The sequence below is a fragment of the Camelus bactrianus genome, chromosome 12 (genome assembly GCF_048773025.1).
Source record: "Camelus bactrianus isolate YW-2024 breed Bactrian camel chromosome 12, ASM4877302v1, whole genome shotgun sequence".
NCBI classification, from domain to species: Eukaryota; Metazoa; Chordata; class Mammalia; order Artiodactyla; family Camelidae; genus Camelus; species Camelus bactrianus.
The window spans coordinates 7,108,691-7,132,266 of record NC_133550.1 but is presented as its reverse complement, the minus strand read 5'-3'; the positions used below and the strand labels follow the sequence as shown (position 1 = coordinate 7,132,266).

The following is a 23,576-nucleotide window of genomic DNA, read 5'->3' as shown; positions in this document are numbered from 1 at the left end:
CTTACATCTCTGCCATCCTTGCCAGGTGGGGAGTTTTTGAGGACTGCCTCCTGGTAGACCCTCTCCTGGATGTCCTGGCGAGCATGGGGAGGATGCTGACTGGAGGGGTATGTGTTCCTAGCTGCAGCTGGGAGCCCCTCTCGTTCTGCCCAGGATCTTGAGGCGACAGGCAGAGAATCAGTGGCTCCCCGGGGGCACCAGATGCATGGCTGGCAGAGGGAGGGAGTGAGGGGGTGGGGCTGCTGGTGGTGGGGAGCTGGCAGGCGCTGGGGGAGGGAGGGAGCTGGCTGGCGGAGGGTAGAGGGGGTGTGGCAGAATAGCCCAAGGGAAAGAAGTGAGAGGCTGGGCTAGGGTCCACTGGCAGGTGCATAATTAGTGTGTGCTGGGGAGGGGGCTGTGCCTGGCTTCAGGATGAGCTGCGCTGCAGAAGTTTGCATGCCACCTGGTGGATAGCTGAGGACACAAGCCTCCCTCCAAGAATTCGACAAGGACACCCCTTTTTCCCAGCAGGGTCCCTCTGCCCTCAGCCCTAGGGAGCCCAGGAGGCAATGGAGGACCACAGAACTGGCTTGGAAGCTGAGGCTGGAGATGGGATCTCAGGGCTAAGAGGGAAGGGGAGGGCTCTTGTTTCTAGAGGTGTGTAGACCCATAGTTTCCTCAAGAAAGGAGGAAGACTGAGGAAGTTGGTCAGGGAGGGAGAGGGAATGAAAGGCAGTGCTCCCCCTTTGAGAGTTGGCTAAGGGTTCTTCAGATATTTAAAACCTCCGGGGGTGGGGGGCTCCTCTTTTCCTGAATCCAAGGTTCTTACTCTTGGCATCTGATTAATTAGTCTCCATGAAATGTGAAATGTTAGTGCATCAAGAGCAAACTTAGTTACAGATTTAAAAAAAAGAAAAAGCAAATTTAGGCAGAGACAGCTGTACGGGACCACCCTGAAGGATTAGAAAGCCTTTCACAATCCCAGTGTGTTCATTTCTTATTGTGGGATTTCTCACTGTTGGAGATCATTTTGGGTACAGTTGGTGGTGTCCCATAAAAGTGACAATGCAGAGAAACAGAGTTTGGAGTTAGTGTCCTAGAACCAGAGGGAACACATGATCCAGAGAGTGAAGTCACTGGCTCAAGGTCACACAGCCAAGAGAAGAAGGTCTTCCTGGTCAAGTCCAGTGCCCCCCCGCTTCCCTGTTACAGCAGAATGAAGGGGGAGGGAGCTCCAGAAGAGCGCTGAAGACCAGATGCTCAAGCACAGAGCATGGCTCCCTCTGGTGGTGGCAGCAGGCAGGCACAGTCCAGCTTCCAGAGTCTCACCCAGAGTCATAGGTAGACACAAGTGGTTTTTTTCTTTTTCTTTTTTTCTTTTTTTTACAATTTTATTTATAACAATATCTGTGTTATTTAGTTGTAAAGGAATTCAGCAAAAATTATTAAAACATTCGTGTCCCCAAAACGGGGCTGCCCACTTGCCCTTCCTTGGTGTGCCCCACTTCCTCCTTGTCCCCAGGGGGAGGGGAGCCTGGGGGACTGTTTACCAAAGAAAGTCTCCAGCCCTGGGGCCATGGTGGGGGCACTAGAGAGGGAGAGGGCCTGTCTGGGGGGATATTGGGCGTGGCTATCCCAGAGGTGCCCCTGGAGCTGGGGCTGGGGCATGGGATGGCCTCCTCCAAGAAGAACTGAAAATCTTCATCCCTTCCTTCCTACCTTAGCCAGAGCCAAATCTTCCAGACAGGGGCAGCAAAGGACACAGCTTCCCCCAAACCCAAGAATTGGCCCTCAGGGAGCTGGGGGTGGGGGGATGAGAGGGGAGAGCCTTGACAAAGTGTCTTGTACAGGGAGGGGGAGGCAGCACCACCAGCTCTCCCATTGGGGGTGCGTTTTTGGCTGGAAGGTGGGACGTGGGGTCCCCTCATACCTGTAAGTCGCAGGAGCCCCCTCTCTGCTCCCCCCCCCCCGGAAGGCAGCATTGGGGGGGTGTGCTGAGGAGCAGGCAGGAAGGAGAACGGAAAGAGATAATACTGTGCTCGCTTGCTCACTTGCTCGCTCACATATAAAAAGTAATTCCTTCATTTTTACATTTATACATCCCGGCAGGGCCGGGGAGGGGTTGGCTAGGCAGGAGGGGGGCTTGTTGAAGGACTTCTCTGGCAAGGGGCAGGAGGCTCTCTGGCGGAAGTCCAATGGCGCAGGGCCCTATGCCAAGGGGTCCCCTATCTCGTCTTCAGGGCCCCGGCCCAGGAGTTCTCGCTTCTCATCCGTGCTGGCCAGGGAGTGGCGGCTGCCGTGACCACCCATGTAGAGTGTGGCGTACACGGGGTTGGTGAAGTTGGTGGGCTGCAAGGTGACAGAGGGTTGAGGTGGGCTCAAGGGCTGGGCTCTGCGGCCGGGCTACCCCACCTCCTCCACCTCCATTCCATCATACAACCCAATACCTTTGGTCACCCCACCCACAGCCCCTTACCCCCGTACTGGAAGCCTCCTCCCCTGTTCTCCCAGCCCACCTTGTCAGGGTCCAAGGCAAAGTCAGCATCCAGTAGGCCCCCTACATCATCAGGCTCCCCGCCTTCGTACATCTTATAGGTGGGGTTCCCAATCTCCACATTCATGGCCCCGTTGGTCATCCGCTGGTGTTGGAAGCCCTTAGCCCTGGGGAGAGGTAGGAGCATTAGGGGGCAGGGATTCTAGGCGGGTAAGGCTAGGGCAGTAAAATCACAGCCAGAATTTTCCAGACTCCCCATAACTCACCCTCGGACTCGCCGCTTGTACCAGAACACCACCCCTGCTACCAGAAGCAGCAGCAGCAGCAACAGCAGAGGGATTAGGATGGAGGCCATATCTAGAGGGGAGAAGGTGGGAAGCTCAGTCAGAAAGGCCCAGGAGGCACAAATCCCTCGGTCCCAGGTCCCAGCCGCCCTGCCTCCCCACCCCCTGACACCTACGTCCAGGCTGCTGTTGGCTGACCACTTGCTCCTCACACCGGGGTCCTGCCATGTGGGGTGGGCACCTGCAGACAGAAGGGGCAGAGCTGAGCAGGCATGACCTCCACAGCCGTGGCTGCCAGGGAGACTGGGAGGGGCCGCAGGATCCCGAGAGCCTGGCTCAGACTTGGGAAAGGGTGGGATGATCTAGGTCTCTGAGGCTCAGGCCCAACTCACTGGCATTCAGGCATCATTTTGCTATTCATGGTGCAGGAACCGCCATTGCTGCAGTGGCCAACGCAGGTCAGACAGCTGGGGGCCACCCGGCCATCAGAACAGCTGCAGGAAGGAGTGAGAGGCTGGGCAGGGCTGGTGGAGGGCATCCGGAGATGGAAGGGATGGGGCGGGGGGAGCAACGGGGGATCGGAGCGGGCGGAGGAGCAGAGGGTGGCACAGGGCAGGGTTTAGCTGGGCAGACCGTGGGGCCCCACTCACTTGCAGGTGACGTCCCCACTCTGCTTGTTGACCACGCAGGCCCCATCGAGACAGCGGCTACACTTGTTAACTTCGCACCTTGGCCCCTCGAAGTAGGCGGTGCAGCGGCATTGCCGGGAGCCGTCAGCAGCCATCTGACATGTGCCTAGGTTCTCACAGTAGCCAGAGCATTGCCCTGTGGTTTAGGGGGTGGGAGAGTAGGTGCCTCAAACCCCATCCTTGTGAGGGTCCTCCACAGGTTATGGGGAGCAGCTGGACACCTGAGGGGACCCCCAGGCCTTTTGGGTGATGTCCACCTCCTCCTGAGCCCCCTGCTGTCCCCGCGTCATAGGCTCTAGGGTACAAAGATGTCGCTGAGTATCCTGACAGGGAACTACTTTTGCTTAAATAATCCTGACACTGCTGAGGGAGTGAGGCTCGGGGGAGGGGGCTGACACTGACACCTTCGTGGGGCAGCGCCAGCTGCTTGGGCCTGGCTGAGCTATGAATGACCTCCCTCCCTAGGACTCAGGCCCCAGCTCCATCGTCCCCTGCCCCAGGGCCCAGGGCCGGCTCACTCACGGTACTGGCAGCGATCTCCCAGGAAGCCGGGAAGGCACCGGCACTGGGGCTGGTTGCCCTGGTTGACAGTGCAGGTGCTGTTGTTGGCGCAGTAGCCCGCACACACCTGCTGGGTGCATTTGGGGCCCGTGAAGCCTGTGGGGCACCGGCACGTGGGCATGCCTGGCGGGAGAGGATGTGTGAGTAGGACTGTGGCCCACTGAGCTGCCCAGCCCTATTGCGGGGAATGGGGCTGGGAGGACCCCGGTGGGAGGCAAATGGTGGAGAAGAGGGACACTGGGGTTGTGGGCAGGAGGCGGGGCAGGGGGGCAGAGGTGAAGTGAGCAGGGGAGGGCCTGGGGATTTGCTTGAAGGGCAGCTTGAGGGTGGGGGCCCTGGGGTCCAGGGGCCCTGAGGAGTCCTGGCGGGAGAACTGAAGGCCATACCAGAGGGGGAGGCAGCGCAGGTGCCCCCGTTGCGACAGTGCTCCCAGCACTGGTCCAGCTCACACTTGTCGCCGGTGTAGCGGGGCTGGCAGCGGCACTTGGGCTGCCTCCGGGCGTTGAGGAAGCAGCTGCCACCATTGAAGCACTGCAGGTTACAGGTTCCGGGCCGAGGGGCTGTGGGAAGGACCATAGGGGGCAGAGCCAAGGGAGAAGGGGACTTCAGGGGCCGCGGAGGGGTGGCCCTGGAGCAGGGGATGGGGACAGGGCGGGGCGTGGGCTTACCGTCTGGCGGGGGCGTGGGCGAGGGCACAGCCACACACGTGCCATTGTCCAGTCGCTTCCCATTGGGACAGGTGCAGACGGGCCCGCTGGGGCTCAGCAGGCAGAGCCACTCGCACTTCTTGCGGTCACAGGGGTTGGTCACTGCAGGTGGGCAGGGGTGGGAGGGTGCTGAGCCCTGCAGACCTAGACCCTCGCCTGCCCACCAGGACCTGAGGCTGCAGCTGGGAGACCCAGGGCCCCCAGGCCTGCCCTCTCCGCCCACCTTCAGGCTGCTTGTGCTGGTGGTACAGGACCACATCGGAGGCGTGGCTCAGGGCCCCCGTCAGGTTGATCAAGGGGCTGTGTCCAAACTTATGGATCTTGAAGACACGGTTATTGATGTAGGTGACGCCGTAGATGTAATCCTCAAAGACATCGATGCTGAAGGGGTGACTTAGGCCTGGGGAGGAGTCAGAGGGGTCTCAGGCCCTGGTCACACTCTCCAGGACACTGGCCCCCACAGCTCCCGACACCTCACACTCAACATGTCCCAAAGTCAACTCCCCCCAGACTATTCCTCCTCCTGTGGCCACTACTGACAAAAGATTCCATCAGCTCTAGAATTCGGGGGACAGGATGGACTTCTGTTCCCTCTCCCCACATTTGCTAAGTTCCTACTAGTACCCATGGGGCCTCCACGTAGCTCAATACTCATTGGTAGAATGAATGAATGGACAAGTGGCCCAGAGGTCAGCAGAGACCACAGGCCTGCATGGCTGATGCAGGGGGGTCCAGCTGGGAGGGGCCTGAAAGGCGCTGCAGGATTGTTGGGGGCCAGGCCGAGGAGGATGGCAGGCACTGGACGAGGCCTTGGACTCAGAGGGGAGGACCACAAGGCCTGCGGTCAGGGCTGGCCGAGGCTGCTGGCGGACGCTGACCTCGTTTGCTGTCAGCAGCCACGATGGGGTCTGTGCCGTTGAGCCGGATGCTGCCGATGACTGAGAGCTTGGCATCGGCCCAGTACAGCCGTTCATTGTGATAATCCACGGCCAGGCCTGGGGGAGCAGAGAGCACTGTGAGGGCCTGGCCTTCCCACCCCAGGCTTGGGGAAAAAGCAAGACTGTCTCCATGTTTGGGACCGCTCCACCCTGGTCCCGTGAACACTTCCAAACACCTCTTCTGGGAGGAGCCTCCATAACCCACCTGTCTCATCCCCATCCAAGCCCTTCCCCTCCCTGGCTTTTGTGTGGCCCCAGGCTCAACAAGCCTAGCCCTCCCACACCCCCTGCCCCCCGGCCACACGGACCTGTGGGCCATTGGATGTTGTCCTGTACCAGTGTCTCCCGAAGGGTCCCATCCATTGCTGCCGTTTCAATCTTGGGGTGGTTCCCCCAGTCTGACCAGTACATGGTTCTGAGGAGGGAGAAGGAGTGTGGGTAGGACCTGAGGCTGCCGGAGGAGGCCTGTCAAGGTGGGCACAGGGACTGCTGGGTATTGAGAGGAGGGTGTTCTGTCCATCTCCTCCAGAGAGAACCAGGGGGAGTCAGCTTCCTGATCAGGTTAAGGATCTTTTACTCTAAAACCACAATGTGCTGATCTGGGGTCATCTAAGTAGGCAGAGCTGCCCCCTGAAGCAGAGAAGCCTAGAACCTGGCCACCCCTGACAGCCAGTCAGGTGGAGGTCAGGCCCCATCCGAGTGGGCCAGGGAGACTCCAGGCAGCAGGGGGACGGCCAGGGCTGGGGCAGCCCAGAAGAGCTGGGGCCTGTGGAGGCCTCTGACCTCAGACTGGTCTGGGAGGGGAAGGACACACTGGCGGATGCTGGGCACCTGCCCCCATCCCAGGGGCTCCCTGGCCCGGCCCAGATGCCCCCCTCGGACCGCTGCCCACCCCCTCGGCGGGTCCACCACAATGGCGTGGGGCTCGTCAATCATGCCGGAGATGAGTGTCTTGCGGTTCTCGCCCTTCATCTGCGCCACTTCAATCACATCTCGGCCCGAGTCCGTCCAGTACACGTTCCCGGCCACCCAGTCGACAGCAATGCCCCTCGGCATCTTGAGCCCTGAAATCTGAACGGGGAGGTCACCACTTCAGGGGCTACCGCCTTTCGTCTTCCTGCCCATTATCCATCCTCCCACCCCTCGCTAGCCTGTCCCTGCTAAATACCATCACCCTGTTTTATGAGGAACAAAGTAAGGCCCAAAGAGGCTAAACAGGATGGCAAGACAGACACAGTGGGCTGGCAGTGACAGGAGTGAATGCGGCTCTGATGCTGAAGGCCAGGGGCCCGCCGGCCCTGCAGCCTTGACCGCGATGTGGCAGAGCCAGCTACTGATGATAGCGCTGCTCTGTCCGCTTGCTGTCTGAGCCTCACCATGTAATCCGAAGGCTGGCCTGCCCTCCGGTCTCACCCTTTGCCCCCTCCGCTGTCCTTTGCAAACTCTGCTCTGAGCCGTCTACTCTTTGGAGTCTTCCCACCCAGTCCATGTCTCCGTGTAGATCCCACCCCAGGCTGGGTGCTTACATTGAGGTGGGTGACACCCCGGTCAATCTGCCGTCGGTGGCGATTGGAAGTGGTGGGGGGCGCGGCAGGTGGTAGGCTGCGGTAGGAGATGGTGCCCGTGTGCCAGTTAGTCCAGTAGACGCGGCCGGCCTTGACATGGACATCCATGGCATCGATGCGGACACTCTCGTCACCCTGGAAGGCCTGCTCGTAAGCCGAATGGGGGTGACTGGGGAACAGGCTGCGGATCTCATTGTCATCAGCGATGTACAGGACCTGATACTCAGAGCCTGGAGGGACAGAAGACCAGATGTTGGCGGGGGTGAAAGGTGAGGTGGGGCTGTTGGGCCTGGTGCTGGGAGGAGCCACCCTAGATGTGCTCCCCATCCAGCCCAGCCCCTCTCCCACAATGTCTTCTCTCCTCATGGAACTTTCTGCCCCAGCCAGAAGCCTCTGCTGATCCTGCCCCAGAGCCAGGCTTGACGGCTCTAGCCTTAGTCCTTAGAACTTCCTTCTCCTCTCCTCTCCTCTCCTCTCTTGAGCTGATCTAGTGTGACCTGATACTCCAGAAAGCTGTCTCTCCTCTTCCAGCCTTAGGGACTTCTGCCTATTCACGGCCTCTGGCTGGCATCACCACGCTCTCTGCTCCAAACTGTCTGATATCTGCTCGTGGGTGCACACGCATGTGGGGATGTATGAGCATGGTCATGGAGGGGTGTAGGTGTGCATGGGCATCTGAGTGCAGTTGGGCATGTGTGGTGGGGTTCTGTGTATCTATACGCCCCTATGTGTGCACAGGTGTGTGTACGTGGATGTGGGGGGTGTCTGTATTCAGGCACAAGGAAGGTACAGGTATGTGTCAAGGAATGTGTAGGAATAGAGCTTACACGTTCTCACAAAAAAAAGAAAAGGTGAATATGCAAAGTGAGTGACGGATGCGTAAATCCAGCGGGGGGATCCTTTCACCAGGTGCACATTAATCAGATCATCACCTTGCACACGTTAAATATCTGACAATTTTGTTAATCATACACCTTAGGGCAGCTGGAACAAAGTGTAATGGGAATACGCAAGTGGGATACACATGGTGATGCGTGTCTGTGCGCTCTCTCCTCAGCCCAGAACTCCTCAGCCCGGCGGCCTCTGCACGGCTGCCAGCTCTACGTGCAGGAAGCTGCACCTGTGGGCCTGGGGTTCCGCCTCAGGCCAAGGGGATATGAACGAAAAACAGCGTATTCCTGGTCCCAGTTTCATACCCGTGTTGCAAGCCGCGCCCCTCTCTCGGTCCTCCCGCAGCGCCTACCTTCCGCCTTGCAGGTGTTGTGCGTCTTCATGAAGTTGCGCGCACAGCTGCACAGGTGGCCACCCTTGGTGTTGTTGCAGAGCTGTGAGCAGGTGCCGAAGCGCAGGCATTCGTTGATGTCTGGGGGGTGACACGGGAGCGTCATGGAGAGTCTTGCGGCTGGGGCTTCCGCCCGCCCGCCCGTTAGGCCCCGCCGCCTTCCTACCCTGGCATCCGGGCTGGCCTGGCACTGTGTGGAAGCCAGTGCGGCAGGCACAGTACACGGCTTTCTCGGTGCGCACGCAACGTGCCTCATCCCCGCAGATGCTGGCATTGGCGGCGCAGCTGGTCAGCTTAGGGTCTGCGGGGACAGAAAGTGGATCCTCTTCCGAACCCCCATAGGCCTGTGCTTCGGCTCTCCGCCCCTCCCGGCCAACCCCATGCCCCAGCACGCCTGTCTCACCGATGCTGCAGCCCTCCTCGTCAGAGCCGTCCCCGCAGTCATCGAACATATTGCAGCGCAGGGAGGAGGAGAGGCAGCGCTGGTTCCGGCACAGAAACTCCTTCTTGTCTTTGCAGTGGGCGGTCTGCGCGGTGGGCGGCTCTGGGGGAGGGTGGGGCTTCAGGTCCTGGGGATTTACCACCCTGCCCCTCTTCCCACTGGGGCCCCCCAGTCACAGGTAGACACCCACTCTAGGCACCCCAGGCTCCTTCTCACTGGCCCCCTGCTCACCACAGTCCTCCTCATCAGTTCCATCTCCGCAGTTGTCGGTGCCGTCGCACTGGCGCCCGATCCACAGGCAGACGCGGTCGTTCTTGCAACGGAAAGGCCGGTTGGGAGGGCACACGAACCGGACTGCAGCGGCCAGGTGGCGGGAGGAGACAAGAGTCAGAATCAGCCTCGGGGCGGGCCTCGGGCCACCTGGGAGCGTGAGAGCCCCGCCCTGCCCAGAGCCCCGCCAGTGCCCAGGAGCCTCACCGCACTCCTCTGGGTTCTCGTCTGAGTTGTCCCCACAGTCGTCCTCGCCATCACACTTCCATGCCAGTGGCTTGCATAGGGTGTTATTGCACTGGAACTCATCCAGGGGGCATGTCCGCACTGGGCACCAGGGGGAGCAAAGAGTGAAAAATGAGCCCTGAGCCCCAGGCTGCTGGGGGCCTGGTCTTACCTCGACCCCTCCCTCCAGAGGCGGAGGCCTAGAGGGAAGAGCCGGAAAGCAGTGGTACCTCCAACTCCAACCCGGGTTTCCTAACTTTCTACCGGCTGGGTAGCCAGGCAGAACTCCCTCCTCTGGTGTTTAGGGGCAAGAAGCCTTTGAGGGGAAGAGTGTCCAGAGGGGTCCAGCGGGCCCTCTTTCTCTGGTGGTCGTGGCAGGGTCCTGGGCCGACTGTAGTTCAATGCCCCGGACAGAGGAAGAGCACTGGGCAGGGAGTCAGGAGACCTAGTTTCCAGTCCCTGTCCTTGGCCCATCAGCACAGAGCCAGGATTTCTGCCCTCGCTGCTGGGGTCTTTGCACCAAGCCCCAGCCTTCTCTCACCTGGGCTTCCCACTGCCCTCTCTGGGCTGTTGAGCCCAGCCTGGTCAGCTGGGGGCAGGTGCTGCCTCATTGCCCCAGGAAGGGAAGTGAGCAGTGACTTTGCTTCTCAGGGCAGTACCTGCCATGTAGAAACTTGTGGGGTGGGGCCTGGAAGGACACAGTCTAAAGGTTTCTGCTGGATTTCAACCCAATTCGCTCCTTGACTAAGTGCTAGTGTGGGGTTGGGGGGATGGCGGGAGGGCTGGGGAGCCAAGCTCAGGGGCTCACCGCCAGTGCCACAGGCTTCCTCATCACTGCCGTCCATGCAGTCAGCATCTGCATCACAGCGCCAGCGCAGGGGGATGCAGTGACCACTCTTGCACTGAAACTGGTCCATGTCACAGCGGGGGGTGCAGTCTTTCTGTGGGCATGGAAGGAGGCGTCCTGGTCAGATCTGGGCACCCCTGCGGCCGTGCCCTGACTCTTCTGAGGCCACCCTTCCCTCCTTCTGGTCTCCCTGCCCACCTCATCTGAGCCATCTGCACAGTCATGATCCCCATCGCATTTCCAGCGCCCGGCAATGCAGCGGCCATTGGCACAGGAGAACTCACTCTCAGAGCAGGGCCGAGGGGCTGGGGAAGGACAGGGGAGAGACAGGCCCCAGGAGGGTGAGCATAGGGACTCAGCCTTCAAGGGCATCTCCAGCCCTTGAAGAGCAATGTCACCCATCCCTGTGTCCCTGAAGGCCACAGTTGACTGGCATAATGACCAAGATGCTCAGCCAATCCTGGGCAAGTTAACTGGCTGCCCTCAGGGGACCAGCTGGGCCCAGAGGATGCTCACACTTACCCCTCTGGGGCAGACACATGAGAGAGGGTACGGCCCCTGGCCCTGCCCTCACAACAGACTGTGTATGGGGAGGGAAGGGGAGGGACAAGACCACTAAGACAAGCACCAGGGTTTAAGGAGAGGCCAGTAAAGGATGGTGGGCTGGCACAGCACAGGGACAGGTGGGCTCTGGGACAGCGGCAGGGGATGTGGTGGGATCACGGGCACATCAGAGACACCTACCTCTGCAACCCCGAGAGGACAGTGTGAAAATGGAGAGAAACATGAGATGAGGTGAAATGGCACAAACTCAAATACACAACATGGAGTGGGGTGGGTTGGGGTGAGGAGGGAGTGGGCTCCTGACCCCCAGTCCTGGGAGGCGGCCACCTGCCCTAGTGCAGCCTGGTGGTGGTAGGGGCAGAGATGCTGAGCAGGGAGGTGCCCGAGGTCTCCCAGGGAAGGGCACCTGCTGGGCTGTGTGGGGCGGGGTAGGGGACATACTGCAGCTCTCCTCGTCGGAATTGTCCCCACAGTCATTGTCGTAATCACACTGCCAGCGGCCTGGCACACAGCGGTTGTTCTTGCAGCGAAACTGGTAGGGCTCGCAGGTGCGCTCGTCTAGGGGGCAGACATTGGGGCAATCAGGGACAGAGTCGGGGAAGGACGTCAGGGTCTCGGACAGATGCGGTCAGGATGCCCAGGAGCAGGAGAGTGGGCACTCCAGCCTGACAAATGTCAGCGGTGGGAGCCTAGGCTGTGTTCTGAGATGTGGAGTCTACGGCAGCTGATAGGGCAGAAGGGACACAATTCAGGGGAGCTGCTTTGGGGAGGGGATCAAGAGATGCCATCAGGTGGGCAGAGAAAAGTCTGCACAGGTCTGTGCCGATGAAGTGCCGGTGGGGGTGGGGATGGGAACTAGACAAGAGGCAGTGGGCACAGGCCGTGCAGGGACCCAGTTAGCAGGCAGCCCCGGCCCTCCCCAGCCAGCGGACACTGTGCCCACTGCTCAGGCAGAGTGCCTTCCCTGAAGCTCACCACACTCTTCTTTGGGCTCATCTGAGCCGTCCCCACAGTCATCCTCTCCATCACACTTCCAGCGTGCTGGGATACAGCGGCCCGAGTCCTTGCAGCGGAACTCATCCACTCCGCAGGTCATCTGGGCTGCAAGGGGGTGGCCCGGTGGTGAAGGGGAGAAATGTGCTGCAAAGGTGGGGCCTGGGGGGAGTGGCCACCAACAGGGTCGCACGTGGGGGTGGTGGGAGGAGCAGGCGTTGTAGAGGGAGGGTGGAGTCCAGGACACTCACTGCAGTTGGCGGGCTCATCGCTGCCATCCACACAGTCGTTGTCCCGGTCACAGACCCAGACTCGGGGGATGCAGCGCTTGGTGATGGAGCACTGGAACTGGTTGGGGGCACAGGTCACCTCGGCTGTGGGGTTGGGGAGAGAATGAGGACCTGCCCATTCTACCTCCCACCACAGTTCAAGATCACTGTCTTCTTCTAAGGCCTGGCCCTGGCCCTGGTCCTGACAGCAAGTTTTCGGGAGGAAGGGACAGTTTATCTCCAATTTTGGTGTTTTTTGTTTTCTGGATTTGCACATCTCTATACCAAGCACGACGATTTTATGAGCAAACCAAGTCACGCCTCATATAATTTATGTTGCTTATCTAATAACATTACTCGAGAGCAGCGCAGCTCCCAGAAGAAGCGGGGAAGGGGGCAGGTTTCAACGCTAATCGTGTTTCCATGCCCGTCTCCCGCCACCCCCTTCCCTGCCGCTGCCCCAGGCACTCACGGCAGTCCCTCTCGTCCTCTCCGTCTCCACAGTTGTCCTGCCCGTTGCAGCGGAAGATGCCAGGGATACAGCGGTTGGTGTTGGTGCACTTGAACTGGCTGGGCAAGCAGACGTGGATGTCTGTGGGTGGGGGAGGGTAAGTAACGGTGGATGGAGGACTCGGGGGCAGGGCGAGGGCCCCACCCCCTCAGGCTCAGGGCTGGAGCAGCAGAAGTCCAGCCTGGAGAGGCGGCTGCTGTGGGCTGAGCGTCCCCGCCCTTGGAGCACAGTTACCAAAGCCTTGAATCCCAGGGAGGGGAAAGGCAGGGCAGGAGGGTAGTTGGTGGCCGGGCAGCCCTTTACCACAGTTGGCCTCGTCACTGTTGTCCTGGCAGTCGTTGTCCCCATCACAGATGAAGGCGGGGTTCGTGCAGATGCCTGTCGAGCACTGGAATTGTCCTGGGCGGCACTTGAACTCGGCTGCCAGGAGGGAAGATCAGCGTCAGAAGGGCCGGTGGTGGGTGTGGCCGGCCCGGGCCTCGGGAGTCAGGCAGCCCTGACGCAGGACCCTGTCGCCACCCCGCCCAGGCACTCACGACAGTCCGGGGGCTCGTCCGAGTGGTCCCCGCAGTCATCCTCCGTGTCACACTTCCACCAGAAGGGGATGCACTTGTCGTTCTTGCACACAAACTGGAGGGCAGGCGGGGGCGAGAGGGGTTGGTGGGGGTCTGGGGAACTCAGGAGGTTTTCTTTTGAGGGGCAGGGATGTTTCAGAGAAGCAATGGGTCAGGTACCTCGGGGGGAGGTTGAGCTGGATGGAAGGTTGGGATGTGGGGAGTGCGGGAAGGCCGGGCGAGGGGTGTCTGTGTGGAAGTGGGGGTTAGGAGGATGGGTAGGGGGTCAGGGTTAGGGTATGGGGGTGTTTGTATGAGGTGACGGGTGTAAAAGTATTGCTGTGGGGAGACAAGAGGTAGGCAAGAAATGTGGGGGTGTTAGCGTGGGAAAACCAGGTGTGTGAGGACACTAGAGCGGGTGCTGGGGTCCAAGGAGGAGCTGGGGGTACTGGTGGGGGGATGAGGCATCAGTGAGTGGGGTCTGGGGCCGAGCCTCACCTGGCTGGCAGTGCAGTTGGACACACAGTTGCGCCCGTCGCTGCCCAGGTAGAAGTTGGTGGGACAGGCACACTTGTGTCCGCCCCCTGGGGACAGCAGGCACAGGTTGCTGCAGCCGCCGTTGTTGACCTTGCAGGGGTGATTGGGCACTGCGGAGGACAGGCAGTTCAAGGGCAGCTGACTGGCCCAGGTTATGGACCACTGCTTCCCAAGCCCCTGGCTCCGGTGGAGGGACGGCAGCACTGGCTGGTGATGCATTTTCTAATCTTTGAAAGGCTGCCTAGCCTGATAGATAGCCCATCTACCCTGGGCAGAGGTGGGACAGAGCCAAAGCCTGCTCTCTCAGGGGAAGCTGAAGCCAGAGACAGGAGAGGACTCTCTCGAGCTCCCAGGACCAGGCCTGGCCTGAACCCTGCCGCAGCCTCCTTCATGCCCTTCCTCAGCTCTGCCCTGCCTGCCTTGGGGTCCGGCCTGCTGGACGGGCCTCAGGGCCTTGCTGCAGCTCCTGAGAGCCAGATCGCAGCCTGTCTGTACAGCCTCCCAAGTCTCCTGGTGTCTGCAAGCACTGCTCAGTCGGTGCCGGGGGAGGGTCGGACAGGAAGCCCTCGTGCCCTGCTCCCTGGTGGCGGGCTCTCACTCCGCAGCCGCTTACCGTCGGGCTGGCGCAGGGCGTGGAAGACGTGCAGGTCCATGGGCCGGTGCAGCGTGCTGATGAGGAGCGTCTTGTTGGTACCCGTGGTCTTGTGGGCACGGTTGATGGACTTTGTCTCCCAGTCGGTCCAGTAGACGTAGTCCTCAAACAGGGTCAGAGCGAAGATGTGCGGGATGTCCTGGCTCAGCACTGCGGACGGGGCGGGGTAGGAGGGGCGAGGGCCAGGCAGCCTGTCAGCACCGAGCAGCACCAGGCACCTTCCCCGCTGGGCCTCCTGAACCCCACAGCATCCCTACGAGGTGGGCCCTAGCCCCAGCAACAGCCCCAAGGGACACAGCTAGTAAGTGGCGGAGTTGGAACCCAGCTCCTCCAGGCCTGTCTGCCAGCAGGTCCCTGCTCCACAATACTTGAAGAGCCCCTGCCAGGAAGTGGGGGCACGCTGAGAACCCCAGCCCCAGCCCTCCCACTCCCACCTGCCTATCACTGGGAACCACCTCTCTCTCTCCTTCCCAAGGGTGCTGGTGGTGGCTTCATGCCTGGGAGGGTCCAGGAGGGCATGACCCGGGGTGCTCTGAACCCCCAGACCTCTGGTGGGTGGCGTCCTCAGACCATGCCCTCTGGCTTTTAAGCCCACTCTTGCCCCCAAATCCCGATCCCCTGTAGCTTCAGACCCTCCCATCCCCACCAGGTCTGCTGTGTCTGAGCAGTCTCACTGGCACACTGACCAACACGGCGATTGGAGCCATCCAGGCTGGCAAACTCAATGTAGTCCTCACGGGCGTCAGCCCAGTAGATGCGTTCGGTGACGTAGTCCAGTGTGAGGCCATTGGGCCATGTGATCTTGGTGTCCACGATGACACTGCGGTCAGACCCATCCATGCCGATCCGGCCGATCAGTGAGTGGTCCCCCCAGTCTGTCCAGTACAGGTACCTGGCAGGTGGGTGGGCAGTGAGCCCTGAAAATCAGGGACTGGTCCCACCTGGAGCCTGAGGGGAGGCCGGGTCTGGACGCCTGAGCGCACCAGCTGCTATCAGGGCTCCCCAGCCCTCCTCACCCACATACCCGTTCTGCACATCCACCACCAGAGCCCGGGGCTCACGGAGGCCGGAGCTGACCAGCACCGCACGATAGGCCCCATTGAGCTTGGACACTTCGATGGTGTCTCGGCCTTTGTCACACCAGTACAGGTTGCCGCCAACCCAGTCCACGGCCAGCCCGTCAGGGTTGCTGAGGCCCGTCCGGTGCAGCACCTGTGGGCAGGGGCAGGAAGGAAGGGCCCTGGGTGACCTGGGCAGGACTCTCAGCCTCTCTGGGAGAACAGCAGATGGAAAAGGCCCTCCCTGGCCCTGGTGTCAGCTGAGGCTCAGGGAAAGAGGTCTCTAGGTGTGAGAGACCACACCCCAAAGCCCGCAGTGCTCAAGAGCACAGGTTTAAGGGAGGTCAGGCATAAGGGGGGACTTACTGCTGATCAGGGAAAGAGCAAGAGGACTCTCCCAGACCTTGCCCGCTGGGCTTGGAGAGAGGAGTGAGGACAAGCAGAGTCATGCAAGTGGCTCAGTGGGGGGGGGAGAGAAGCCGTAATTCAGTGGGCTGGGTGGGCAGGAGGGGAGATGGCCTTCGGGGAGGGACCCTGGGGCTGGCTCTCGGCTCCCGGCCTCACCTGTACGTTACTCCCATTAAGGTGCATCCTTCGGATCATGCTGCCCTGGGTTGTCACGTCCGTCCAGTAGATCATCTGCTCTCGGTAGTCAAAGTCCAAGGCGACAGCGTTGTTTAGGCCCTGGATTTGGGGGGTGGGCAGAGGGGTGACCAAAGAGTCAGGATGTGGATGGCTGGAGAAGTCAGTGGAGGGTGATGATCATGGGCCCAAGTGCGGAGAATGAAGGGCTGGGCAGGGCGAGGGAAGCAGCTGTGGGCTGGGCGGTCGGTGGGGCGAGGAGGGCTGTGTCTGGCACCTGCTTCAGCAGCGTGTAGTTGGAGCCATCCAGGTTGAGCTTGCGCAGGTAGTACCGGTTGGCGAAGATCAGAAATGGTTCCTCGTCTGCAGACAGAGGGTCCTGGCTCAGCTGCCGGCTGAGGCACCCTCCAGCCCCGCCAGATCCCCAGCCTGTCTTCAGCTTGGCCGTCCCAGCCCTTCCACCACAAACCCTGCCGGCTGCCCAGGCCAACCGCACAGCCTCTAAGTGCCCGTCTCACCAGTCACAGCTTTGCAGCTGTGGGGGTCACCGCCGCGGGGGGCGTAGCCCTCCACGCACAGGCACTTGTAGCTGCCGTGGGTGTTGATGCAGCGCTGGCTGCAGGGGAAGGTGGTGCTGCACTCGTCCACGTCAGCGCATGTCCGGCCATCGTCCTTCAGGCGGAAGCCAGGGCGGCAGCGGCACTGCGGGCACAGGGAGCCTTGGGTGGGCACCGGCAGGGGTCTGGGCCACCCCAGGAACTGCAGGCCTCCCACCCTGGAGACCTGGGGTCAGAAGCTCTCCTGGGCCTCCAGCTCCCTCCACCCGGGGTAGCTGGCTCTGATAGGGAAGCCCAGCCTGGCCAGGGGGGCAGGCAGCAGACAGGTACTGAGCAGTCTGGCTCTCACCCCAACCAAAACAACTGGAGTGAGGCCCCAGCGACCGCCATGTCGCCACATCCGGAGCTTGATGCTCAGGCCTCATCTTACGCGGCCTGTGAGTATCGTTTGACAGAGCTGATCACCTCCTCCAACACTTCCTTCACTTGGCTGTGCTCCCGCCCCAGTGGCTGCCCCTGCTTAGGCCCCTCTGCTGCTTGCCCCTCACCGCCCTGCCCTCCATGTGGCTGAGCACAGGGCTCAGGCCTTAGACCTTCCTCTTTTCCATCTACACTGGCCCCCTTGGGGATCTCATCCAGACTCATGACTTAAATGCCGTCTCTATGGTGACAGCTCCCAGACTCTCTCCTGTCTGGCCTCCTCCTCGAACCACAAACCTGAACATCTGGTGCCGACTTGGCATCTGCACGCCCCTCCCTCTCTCACGCCCCTGACCTCGTCTGCCAGCAAAGCCTGCTGGCTCTGCCTTCCAAACAGATGCAGACCCAACCAAGCAGAGCTTTCTGTTGTGCTCAGTGCTGTGTCCCCAGCGCCAAGGACCCCGCCTGGCAGAGGAGGAGCCAAATTAGCCCTTGTTGAGTGAACAAATGAATGGGGGCTGGAGAAGGGCGTCCCTGCCAGGCTCTGGGGTGTGGAGGCTCCTGCCCAGGGCGCAACGCACCTTGAAGCCGATCTTGAGGTCCTCGCAGTCCTGGCTGCAGCCACTGAGCTTGCGGCTGAGACACTCATTGATGTGGCAGCCGCGCTCGTCTGAGCCGTCGCCGCAGTCGTCCTGGCCGTTGCAAAGCAGCGCCTCGGCCACGCAGCGCCCGCTGCTGCACAGGAACTGCGAGGAGGCGTTGCACTTGTGCTCTGGGGAAGGCAGAGGTGGCGGGTCAGTGGGGTCCTGGGTGGCCTCGGGGATGGGGCTAGGGGCCGAGATGGGGAAGGGAGCCATGCACAAGGCCCACCTGGGCTGGTGCAGTGCGGATTCTTGGGCGCCTCGTCGCTCTGGTCATGGCAGTCATTTTCACCATCGCACTCCCACTGGCGGGAGCTCAGGCAGCGCCCGTTGGCGCAGCGGAACTCGTTGGGGCCGCAGGTCGGGTACTCTGCGGATGGAGGGGGCAGGTGAGGCTGGTGGCCTGGGCTTGACGAGGGCAGGGCCCCCTCCCGCCACGGCCCCAGGCTCACCACACTCCGGGGACTCGTCGGAGCCATCGGCACAGTCACGGTCGTGGTCACACATGAAGTGCTTGGGGATGCACTGGCGGTTCTGACACATGAACTCGCGTTCGTCACAGGTGCTGTTGTACACTGTGGACAGAGGTGGACAGAGCCCCTCAGTCCCTGCCTGACCTGCTGCTGTCACCCCTTGACTTTCCCGTGCTCCGATGGTAGGACAGGCAGAACACTGGACGGGGCATCTGGACACCCGAGCTGTAGTTAGGGCTCCGCCACTGGCCGCCTGAGTGACCCCTGCTGAAGCATTTCCTCTCCTTGACCTCGGTTTCCCCTTCTGCAAATTGAGACTGTGGCCATGAGCTGCCCGCCCCAGTCCTCATGGTACCGCCACTCACAGCAGCCGGCTGTGACGCTCTCGTCAGCTCCATCAGCACAGTCCTTGTCACCATCACAGAGCCAGCGCTCAGGGACGCACACGTGGGTGCCCGGGCAGGAGAAGGAGTTGGGGCCGCACGTCTTGCCTTCTGTGGAGGAAACAGGAAGCCACAGAGAGACTCAGGAGTGGGTGGAGCAGCCAGGGTGACGTCCCCACTGTTTCGTTGCCCCCAGGCAGGGTGTGGAGGCCTGTCCCTCCCATGGCCACCTCCCCAACCTGACCCCAGGCACCCCTCACCGCAGTGAGCCGCCTCGTCCGAGCCATCCCCACAGTCATCGCTGCCGTCACACAGCCACTGCTTGGAGATGCAGCGATGGTTCTGACACTCAAACTGGGCCTCTGAGCAGAACTTGTCTGGGGCAGTTGGAAGCCATAGTTAGATGGGGGAGGGACGGCAGGGCACTCAGCTGGGCAGGCAGATGCCACAGGACGACTGGGAGAGCTTCCCATGGCACCATTTGTCGGGGGCTCAGCAGGAGCTAGAGAGATGGCCCCCTCTCTGAGCCAGAGGTTCTGGGTAGAGGCAGGGGTGATGCCCAGGGTGCCTGCTTCCCAGGAGGGCATTTCCTGGGAGGGAACCAAGAGGTGGGGCCTGGGCAAGGTCTTAGTGGCTCTGGTGAAGCCCCCGCCCCTCACAAGTCCTTTGGATGCCCAGGTCAGGTGCACGGGTGCTGTGGTCACTCACTGCAGTGGGTCTCATCCTCGCCGTGTTCGCAGTCGTCCTCCTTGTCACACGTCCAGCTCATGGGGATGCAGCGCCCACTGGGGCAGGCGAAGTAGTTCAGGGGGCATCTGGGCCGCTTCACACCTGAGGGTGAGGGGGGCATGAGGGCGCGGCCACCTTGGGGGTCCGCTGCCCACCGTACTCGGCCCACTGGCCTGACCTGGGCAGTCGCGCTCATCGCTGTAGTCCCCGCAGTCGTTGGCGCCATCGCACACCCAGCTGGGCGCGTAGCAGAGGGAGGTCCGCTCACAGGGCTGGAAGCGCACGCCCTTCACCCCCAGGCGGAAGTAGCTGCTGCAGTCAGTGGCGCCTGGCAGGGAGGGGGAGCGGGGATGAGGGTGATGACCAGGTTGCCTCCAAACACCCTCCCACGGACCTGCTGGCCCCCATGGTGCCTTCGTGTGTTTTAGAAAGTTGAACTGTGTCCTTGGGGATGGGGGGGCTCTGTCTACACCTGGCGCCAGGGAATGGATGGGGCAGGCTGGGAGAGGACTGGGGCCACCACGTGGGCCAGTGGGAAGGCTAAGAGGACCCGGGGGGAGGAGGAGAGAGGAGCCACGGAGGCACCCAGGAAGGGAGCATCACTCACTGCAGTTCATCTCATCAGACGCGTCCTCACAGTCCACAAACTGGTTGCAGCGGCTGGAGTTCCCAATGCAGGTTCCGTCCCGGCAGCGGAATTCGCCCACACCACAGGCCGTCTCTAGAACAGCGCCCGCCCGGTGCCATCAAGCGGGGTCCTCCCCGTGGGGGCCAGGCAGGCCCAGGCCCATCATACAGTGCCCTGCCCTGAACCAGACTCCCCGGGGCCTGGGGAGCAAGGGTGAGGCAGGGCTGGGGGGTGGAGGCCTGGCACGGGTCCCACTCACTGTTGCAGGGAATCTCGTCGGAGCCGTCCCCACAGTCGTCTGCCCCGTTGCACCACAGCATGTTGGACACACAGCGCCCGTTGTTGCACTGGCGGAAAGTCTTCTTGCAGCGGCGTGTGTCTGTGGGGGGTGGGGTGGGGGTGTGGACAGGCCATGAGTCAGCCGCAGCCACACGGGAGGGGCGGCCCCTGCCGAGGCGTCGTGCGTGCCTTTGCTCCCTGGGCAAATGCGCGCTCCCGCTCTGGGGCCCTCAGGCTCTGCCCTTCACGAGCTCCCCAAACGCCTTCTTGGACTGAGGGTTTTTGCCCCCCTTACTCCCACGCCCTCTCTCCTAGGGGCCGAGACTGGTGACTCAGGAGGCCGGGTCGGGGCTAGGGGAGGTGTGGGGGGTGCCCTGGGGCTGGGGGAGGCGGGGCGGGGGCCCTGGGGCTGGGGGAGGTGGAGGGGGATGCCCTGGGGCTGGGGGAGGCGCTCACTGCAGTAGGATGGCTTCTCGTCAGACTTGTCCTTGCAGTGGGAGACGCCGTCACACGTCAGGCTGAAGCTGATGCATTCGCCGTTGGCACACTCGAACTCATCTTGCGCTCGGCAAGAGGAGTTCACCGCTGGGGAGGAAGGTGGAGGGGTTCTGTGAGCCGGCGCCCTGGAGCCCGAGAGCCCATACCCGTCTCCTCCCAGGAACTGAGGTCGTCCTGCTTCTCCTTGATGACAGGCTTTGGGGCTGAACAGTCTGGGAGGAGACGGTCCCCATCTGCGCCCAGGGTCCCCCAGGCGCCCTCCTCCCTCCTCAGGCTCTCACCCTGGCAGGTGAGGTCCTCCTGGAGGATGCGGCCCCCTCGGCAGGAGCAGTTGACGTGGCCTTGGTGAGTGAGCAGACACAGGTCCTGGCAGCCCCCGTTGTTGATGCGGCAAGGGGAGAGTTCACCTGAGGCAGGGAACGGAGTACAGGGGGCTGAGAGCGGTCTCTGCTGTGCACGCAGAATGCCACACCCACTCACACAAAATGCCACACCCACTCACATTGCTCCACCGGGCTCCGTGGCACCCGCTGTGACACGGTGGCTCACGGCTGGGGTAGGAGCTGCTGTGGAAAGGCCGGGGGAGTGTTTGGGATGGGCCTGGGGTGGAGGATGTGTGCTCTTATGTGGGTGATTGGGGCTCTGAGGCCTGCTCTGGGGAGATTCAAGTCTAAGGAGCCTTGAGGTCATGTGTGTTGTGGCAGGGGCCCTAGGGCACGTGTAAGGAGTGTGTGAGGGGCCCGGAAAGCTGCAGATCTGTGGGGGGGGGCCCTTGGTCACCCAGGCGAGTGTGGGCGTGTGTCTGTGCACATGCCCGCGGAGGGAGGAGCAGGCAGAGCCTGGGATGGGTGTGAGATCAGCTTCTGGTGGGTGTGTGTGGTTCTGGGTGGGAGGAACGACTAAAGCACGTGCTGGGGGGTCCAGAGATGTGGACGAAACCACGTATGAATGTGCATATGTGTGTGTGCATGCACAGATGTCCTGGGGGAGCTGGAACAGAGGAGTGTTAAGTGTTTTGCAGTTTCTCGGGGGTGAAGGTGTGTATGAGCGTGCGTGTGAGCACAAGGAGGCACTGGGGGAGCAGGCCCAGGGTGCAGCATGTGTGCACATGCTGGCACGGTGGGCAGGAGAGCAAGGCGGGTGGCAGCGGCCCCACTCACAGCTGTTGGTGTCATTGGCCACGGCGATGATGCCCATGGGCTGCTGGGGGATGTCCACGCGCAGCAGCTTCATGTCGCTGCCAATGTACTTGTTGGCCCGCTGCACGGCCCGCCGCACCCAGTCGGTCCAGAAGATGTGCTCCCCGTACACCGCCAACCCGAAGGGGTGGACGGGCTCCGACTTCAGGATCACCTGCGGTGACAGCATCAGCACCGTCAAGGGGATCTCTCCTGCCCCGCCTCCACCCCTCCCCGACAGTCACAGAGGGCGCAGGATCGCAGAGGCCTCCTACCACCACCCTCACTTAACTGATGAGGAAACCAAGCCCAGAAGGCTGAGGACGGCCAAGCGGCAACGTCATGGCCAGCTAGGGCTCCTCGTCGTCCTCCGTCGTCCCCCTCGTCGTCCTCCCGTCCTCCTCGTCATCCTTCCCACCACGCCAGGCGGCCTCCCTCTGTCCTGCTCTGTGCCTGGGCCGTCTCCTCCCTGGCTACATGGCAGGCCCCCGGGCCAGCCCCCTTGTGCCACCCACCCTGCGGCCCGGAGACTCACATAGCGATGGGAGCCGTCATACTCGCACCGCTCGATCTTGTCCAGGGTGGCGTCGGAGAAGTAGAGCTTCTCGGCACGGTGGTCGATGGCCAGGCCGTTGGGGGTGCGGATGTCCTTCTCGATGAGGGTCAGGACGTTGGCTCCCGACAGGGCTGCTCGCATGATGCTGGGGTGCTGCTCGTTCCAGTTGGTCCAGAACATCAGGCTGGGGGAGGAGAGGGCCCCGGAAATCAGGACCCAAAGCCAGGGAGTCCTCTGAGGAGGGCTCAGGCCAGGGTGCGCAATGACCAGACCTAGGGGTCGGCCAGGGTGTGAACCAGACCCCAGCACCACAGGCAACTGCAGAGCCGCCAAGGCCAACACAGCCCTGGAAAGGCTGCCACACAGCCCGTGTGTGTGTGTGTGTGTGTGTGTCTGGTGTGTGTGTGTGCATGTGCACAAGCGTTTCTCAGTGTCTGAAGCAGCCATCTGCGTTCACTGAGAGTGCAGCAAAGAGAGTCAGGCACTGGGCCTCCGGCCCTGGATCCATCACTGACTGGCTAGGAACCTTAGCAAGTCACGTAACCCCTCTGTGGCTCAGTTTCCCGCTCTATGAAACAGGGGTAAAACCATACCACCTGCCCCCTAGAGCGGTCTGAGAATGAAATGACAGCCGTTCCTGTGACATGAGGATTTTCTATGATTTTATTCTTAACTGCTCTCTTCTCCTGGCACCTAGGAAACCCTTGCTTAATGTCCAGTGTGTCCTAGGTCCTGGGGGTGCATGGATCCTACCATCAAGTTCCCGAGAATTGCCTTCACCGTAATTTAAGGCCCTTGCATATTTGGGATCTGAGCCCCAGATCCGCCCCCTACTAACTCTGACCTTGAGCCAGCCTCTTGGCCCCTCTGAGTCTCGGCTCCCTCTCAGTAAAGGAGTGGGAACGGCCAGCCACGCTGCGCTCCTCTCGGAGGGCAGAGGGGCCCCAGAGATGGGCGTGGAAGGCCTCAGGGCTAGTCCAGCACTACACTGGGTGTGAGTGTGGTCCTCAGACCACCCGCATTGGATGGTGATTCCTGGGTCCCCGGTCCCAGAGATTTACACACAGTTAGGGTGGGGTGGGGCCAGGGAACCAGACTTTCCATTGCTCCCCATCCTGGAGTTTGAGAAGCACTGTGCCACACCAGAGCCAGATCCGCTTTTCCGTTCCCTCACAGGACGTGCCCTCTGCCTCCCGGCCCCGGGCCTCCATGCCCTGCCCCCTCTGCTGTT

At 61.6% G+C, this 23,576-nt stretch overlaps 1 protein-coding gene across 1 annotated transcript in view; it reads right to left on the bottom strand.

Annotated features, from left to right (window-relative positions):
- Nucleotides 1-2,038: 2,038 nt before the first annotated feature.
- Nucleotides 2,039-23,576, bottom strand: part of LRP1 (LDL receptor related protein 1) — a 76,248-nt gene continuing 54,710 nt past the window's right edge. The window contains exons 43-89 of the mRNA XM_074374574.1: nucleotides 22,325-22,529; nucleotides 21,772-21,964; nucleotides 20,893-21,018; nucleotides 20,570-20,698; nucleotides 20,094-20,213; nucleotides 19,814-19,927; nucleotides 19,385-19,534; nucleotides 19,186-19,308; nucleotides 18,738-18,854; nucleotides 18,460-18,588; nucleotides 18,074-18,196; nucleotides 17,851-17,991; nucleotides 17,562-17,752; nucleotides 16,522-16,705; nucleotides 16,281-16,366; nucleotides 15,986-16,105; nucleotides 15,388-15,575; nucleotides 15,050-15,255; nucleotides 14,325-14,513; nucleotides 13,673-13,821; nucleotides 13,157-13,250; nucleotides 12,924-13,040; nucleotides 12,582-12,701; nucleotides 12,092-12,214; nucleotides 11,823-11,948; nucleotides 11,289-11,405; nucleotides 10,482-10,588; nucleotides 10,245-10,377; nucleotides 9,419-9,538; nucleotides 9,173-9,295; nucleotides 8,903-9,043; nucleotides 8,666-8,800; nucleotides 8,461-8,580; nucleotides 7,179-7,447; nucleotides 6,545-6,723; nucleotides 5,961-6,067; nucleotides 5,593-5,709; nucleotides 4,938-5,114; nucleotides 4,676-4,816; nucleotides 4,394-4,567; nucleotides 3,969-4,130; nucleotides 3,408-3,582; nucleotides 3,150-3,251; nucleotides 2,934-2,998; nucleotides 2,740-2,830; nucleotides 2,496-2,640; nucleotides 2,039-2,328 (exon numbers count right to left, since the gene is read on the bottom strand). Of these exons, the coding sequence (XP_074230675.1) occupies nucleotides 2,188-2,328; nucleotides 2,496-2,640; nucleotides 2,740-2,830; nucleotides 2,934-2,998; nucleotides 3,150-3,251; nucleotides 3,408-3,582; nucleotides 3,969-4,130; nucleotides 4,394-4,567; nucleotides 4,676-4,816; nucleotides 4,938-5,114; nucleotides 5,593-5,709; nucleotides 5,961-6,067; nucleotides 6,545-6,723; nucleotides 7,179-7,447; nucleotides 8,461-8,580; nucleotides 8,666-8,800; nucleotides 8,903-9,043; nucleotides 9,173-9,295; nucleotides 9,419-9,538; nucleotides 10,245-10,377; nucleotides 10,482-10,588; nucleotides 11,289-11,405; nucleotides 11,823-11,948; nucleotides 12,092-12,214; nucleotides 12,582-12,701; nucleotides 12,924-13,040; nucleotides 13,157-13,250; nucleotides 13,673-13,821; nucleotides 14,325-14,513; nucleotides 15,050-15,255; nucleotides 15,388-15,575; nucleotides 15,986-16,105; nucleotides 16,281-16,366; nucleotides 16,522-16,705; nucleotides 17,562-17,752; nucleotides 17,851-17,991; nucleotides 18,074-18,196; nucleotides 18,460-18,588; nucleotides 18,738-18,854; nucleotides 19,186-19,308; nucleotides 19,385-19,534; nucleotides 19,814-19,927; nucleotides 20,094-20,213; nucleotides 20,570-20,698; nucleotides 20,893-21,018; nucleotides 21,772-21,964; nucleotides 22,325-22,529 (6,604 nt within the window). The 3' untranslated portion in view covers nucleotides 2,039-2,187. The remainder of the gene's footprint in view (nucleotides 2,329-2,495; nucleotides 2,641-2,739; nucleotides 2,831-2,933; nucleotides 2,999-3,149; nucleotides 3,252-3,407; nucleotides 3,583-3,968; nucleotides 4,131-4,393; nucleotides 4,568-4,675; nucleotides 4,817-4,937; nucleotides 5,115-5,592; nucleotides 5,710-5,960; nucleotides 6,068-6,544; nucleotides 6,724-7,178; nucleotides 7,448-8,460; nucleotides 8,581-8,665; nucleotides 8,801-8,902; nucleotides 9,044-9,172; nucleotides 9,296-9,418; nucleotides 9,539-10,244; nucleotides 10,378-10,481; nucleotides 10,589-11,288; nucleotides 11,406-11,822; nucleotides 11,949-12,091; nucleotides 12,215-12,581; nucleotides 12,702-12,923; nucleotides 13,041-13,156; nucleotides 13,251-13,672; nucleotides 13,822-14,324; nucleotides 14,514-15,049; nucleotides 15,256-15,387; nucleotides 15,576-15,985; nucleotides 16,106-16,280; nucleotides 16,367-16,521; nucleotides 16,706-17,561; nucleotides 17,753-17,850; nucleotides 17,992-18,073; nucleotides 18,197-18,459; nucleotides 18,589-18,737; nucleotides 18,855-19,185; nucleotides 19,309-19,384; nucleotides 19,535-19,813; nucleotides 19,928-20,093; nucleotides 20,214-20,569; nucleotides 20,699-20,892; nucleotides 21,019-21,771; nucleotides 21,965-22,324; nucleotides 22,530-23,576) is intronic.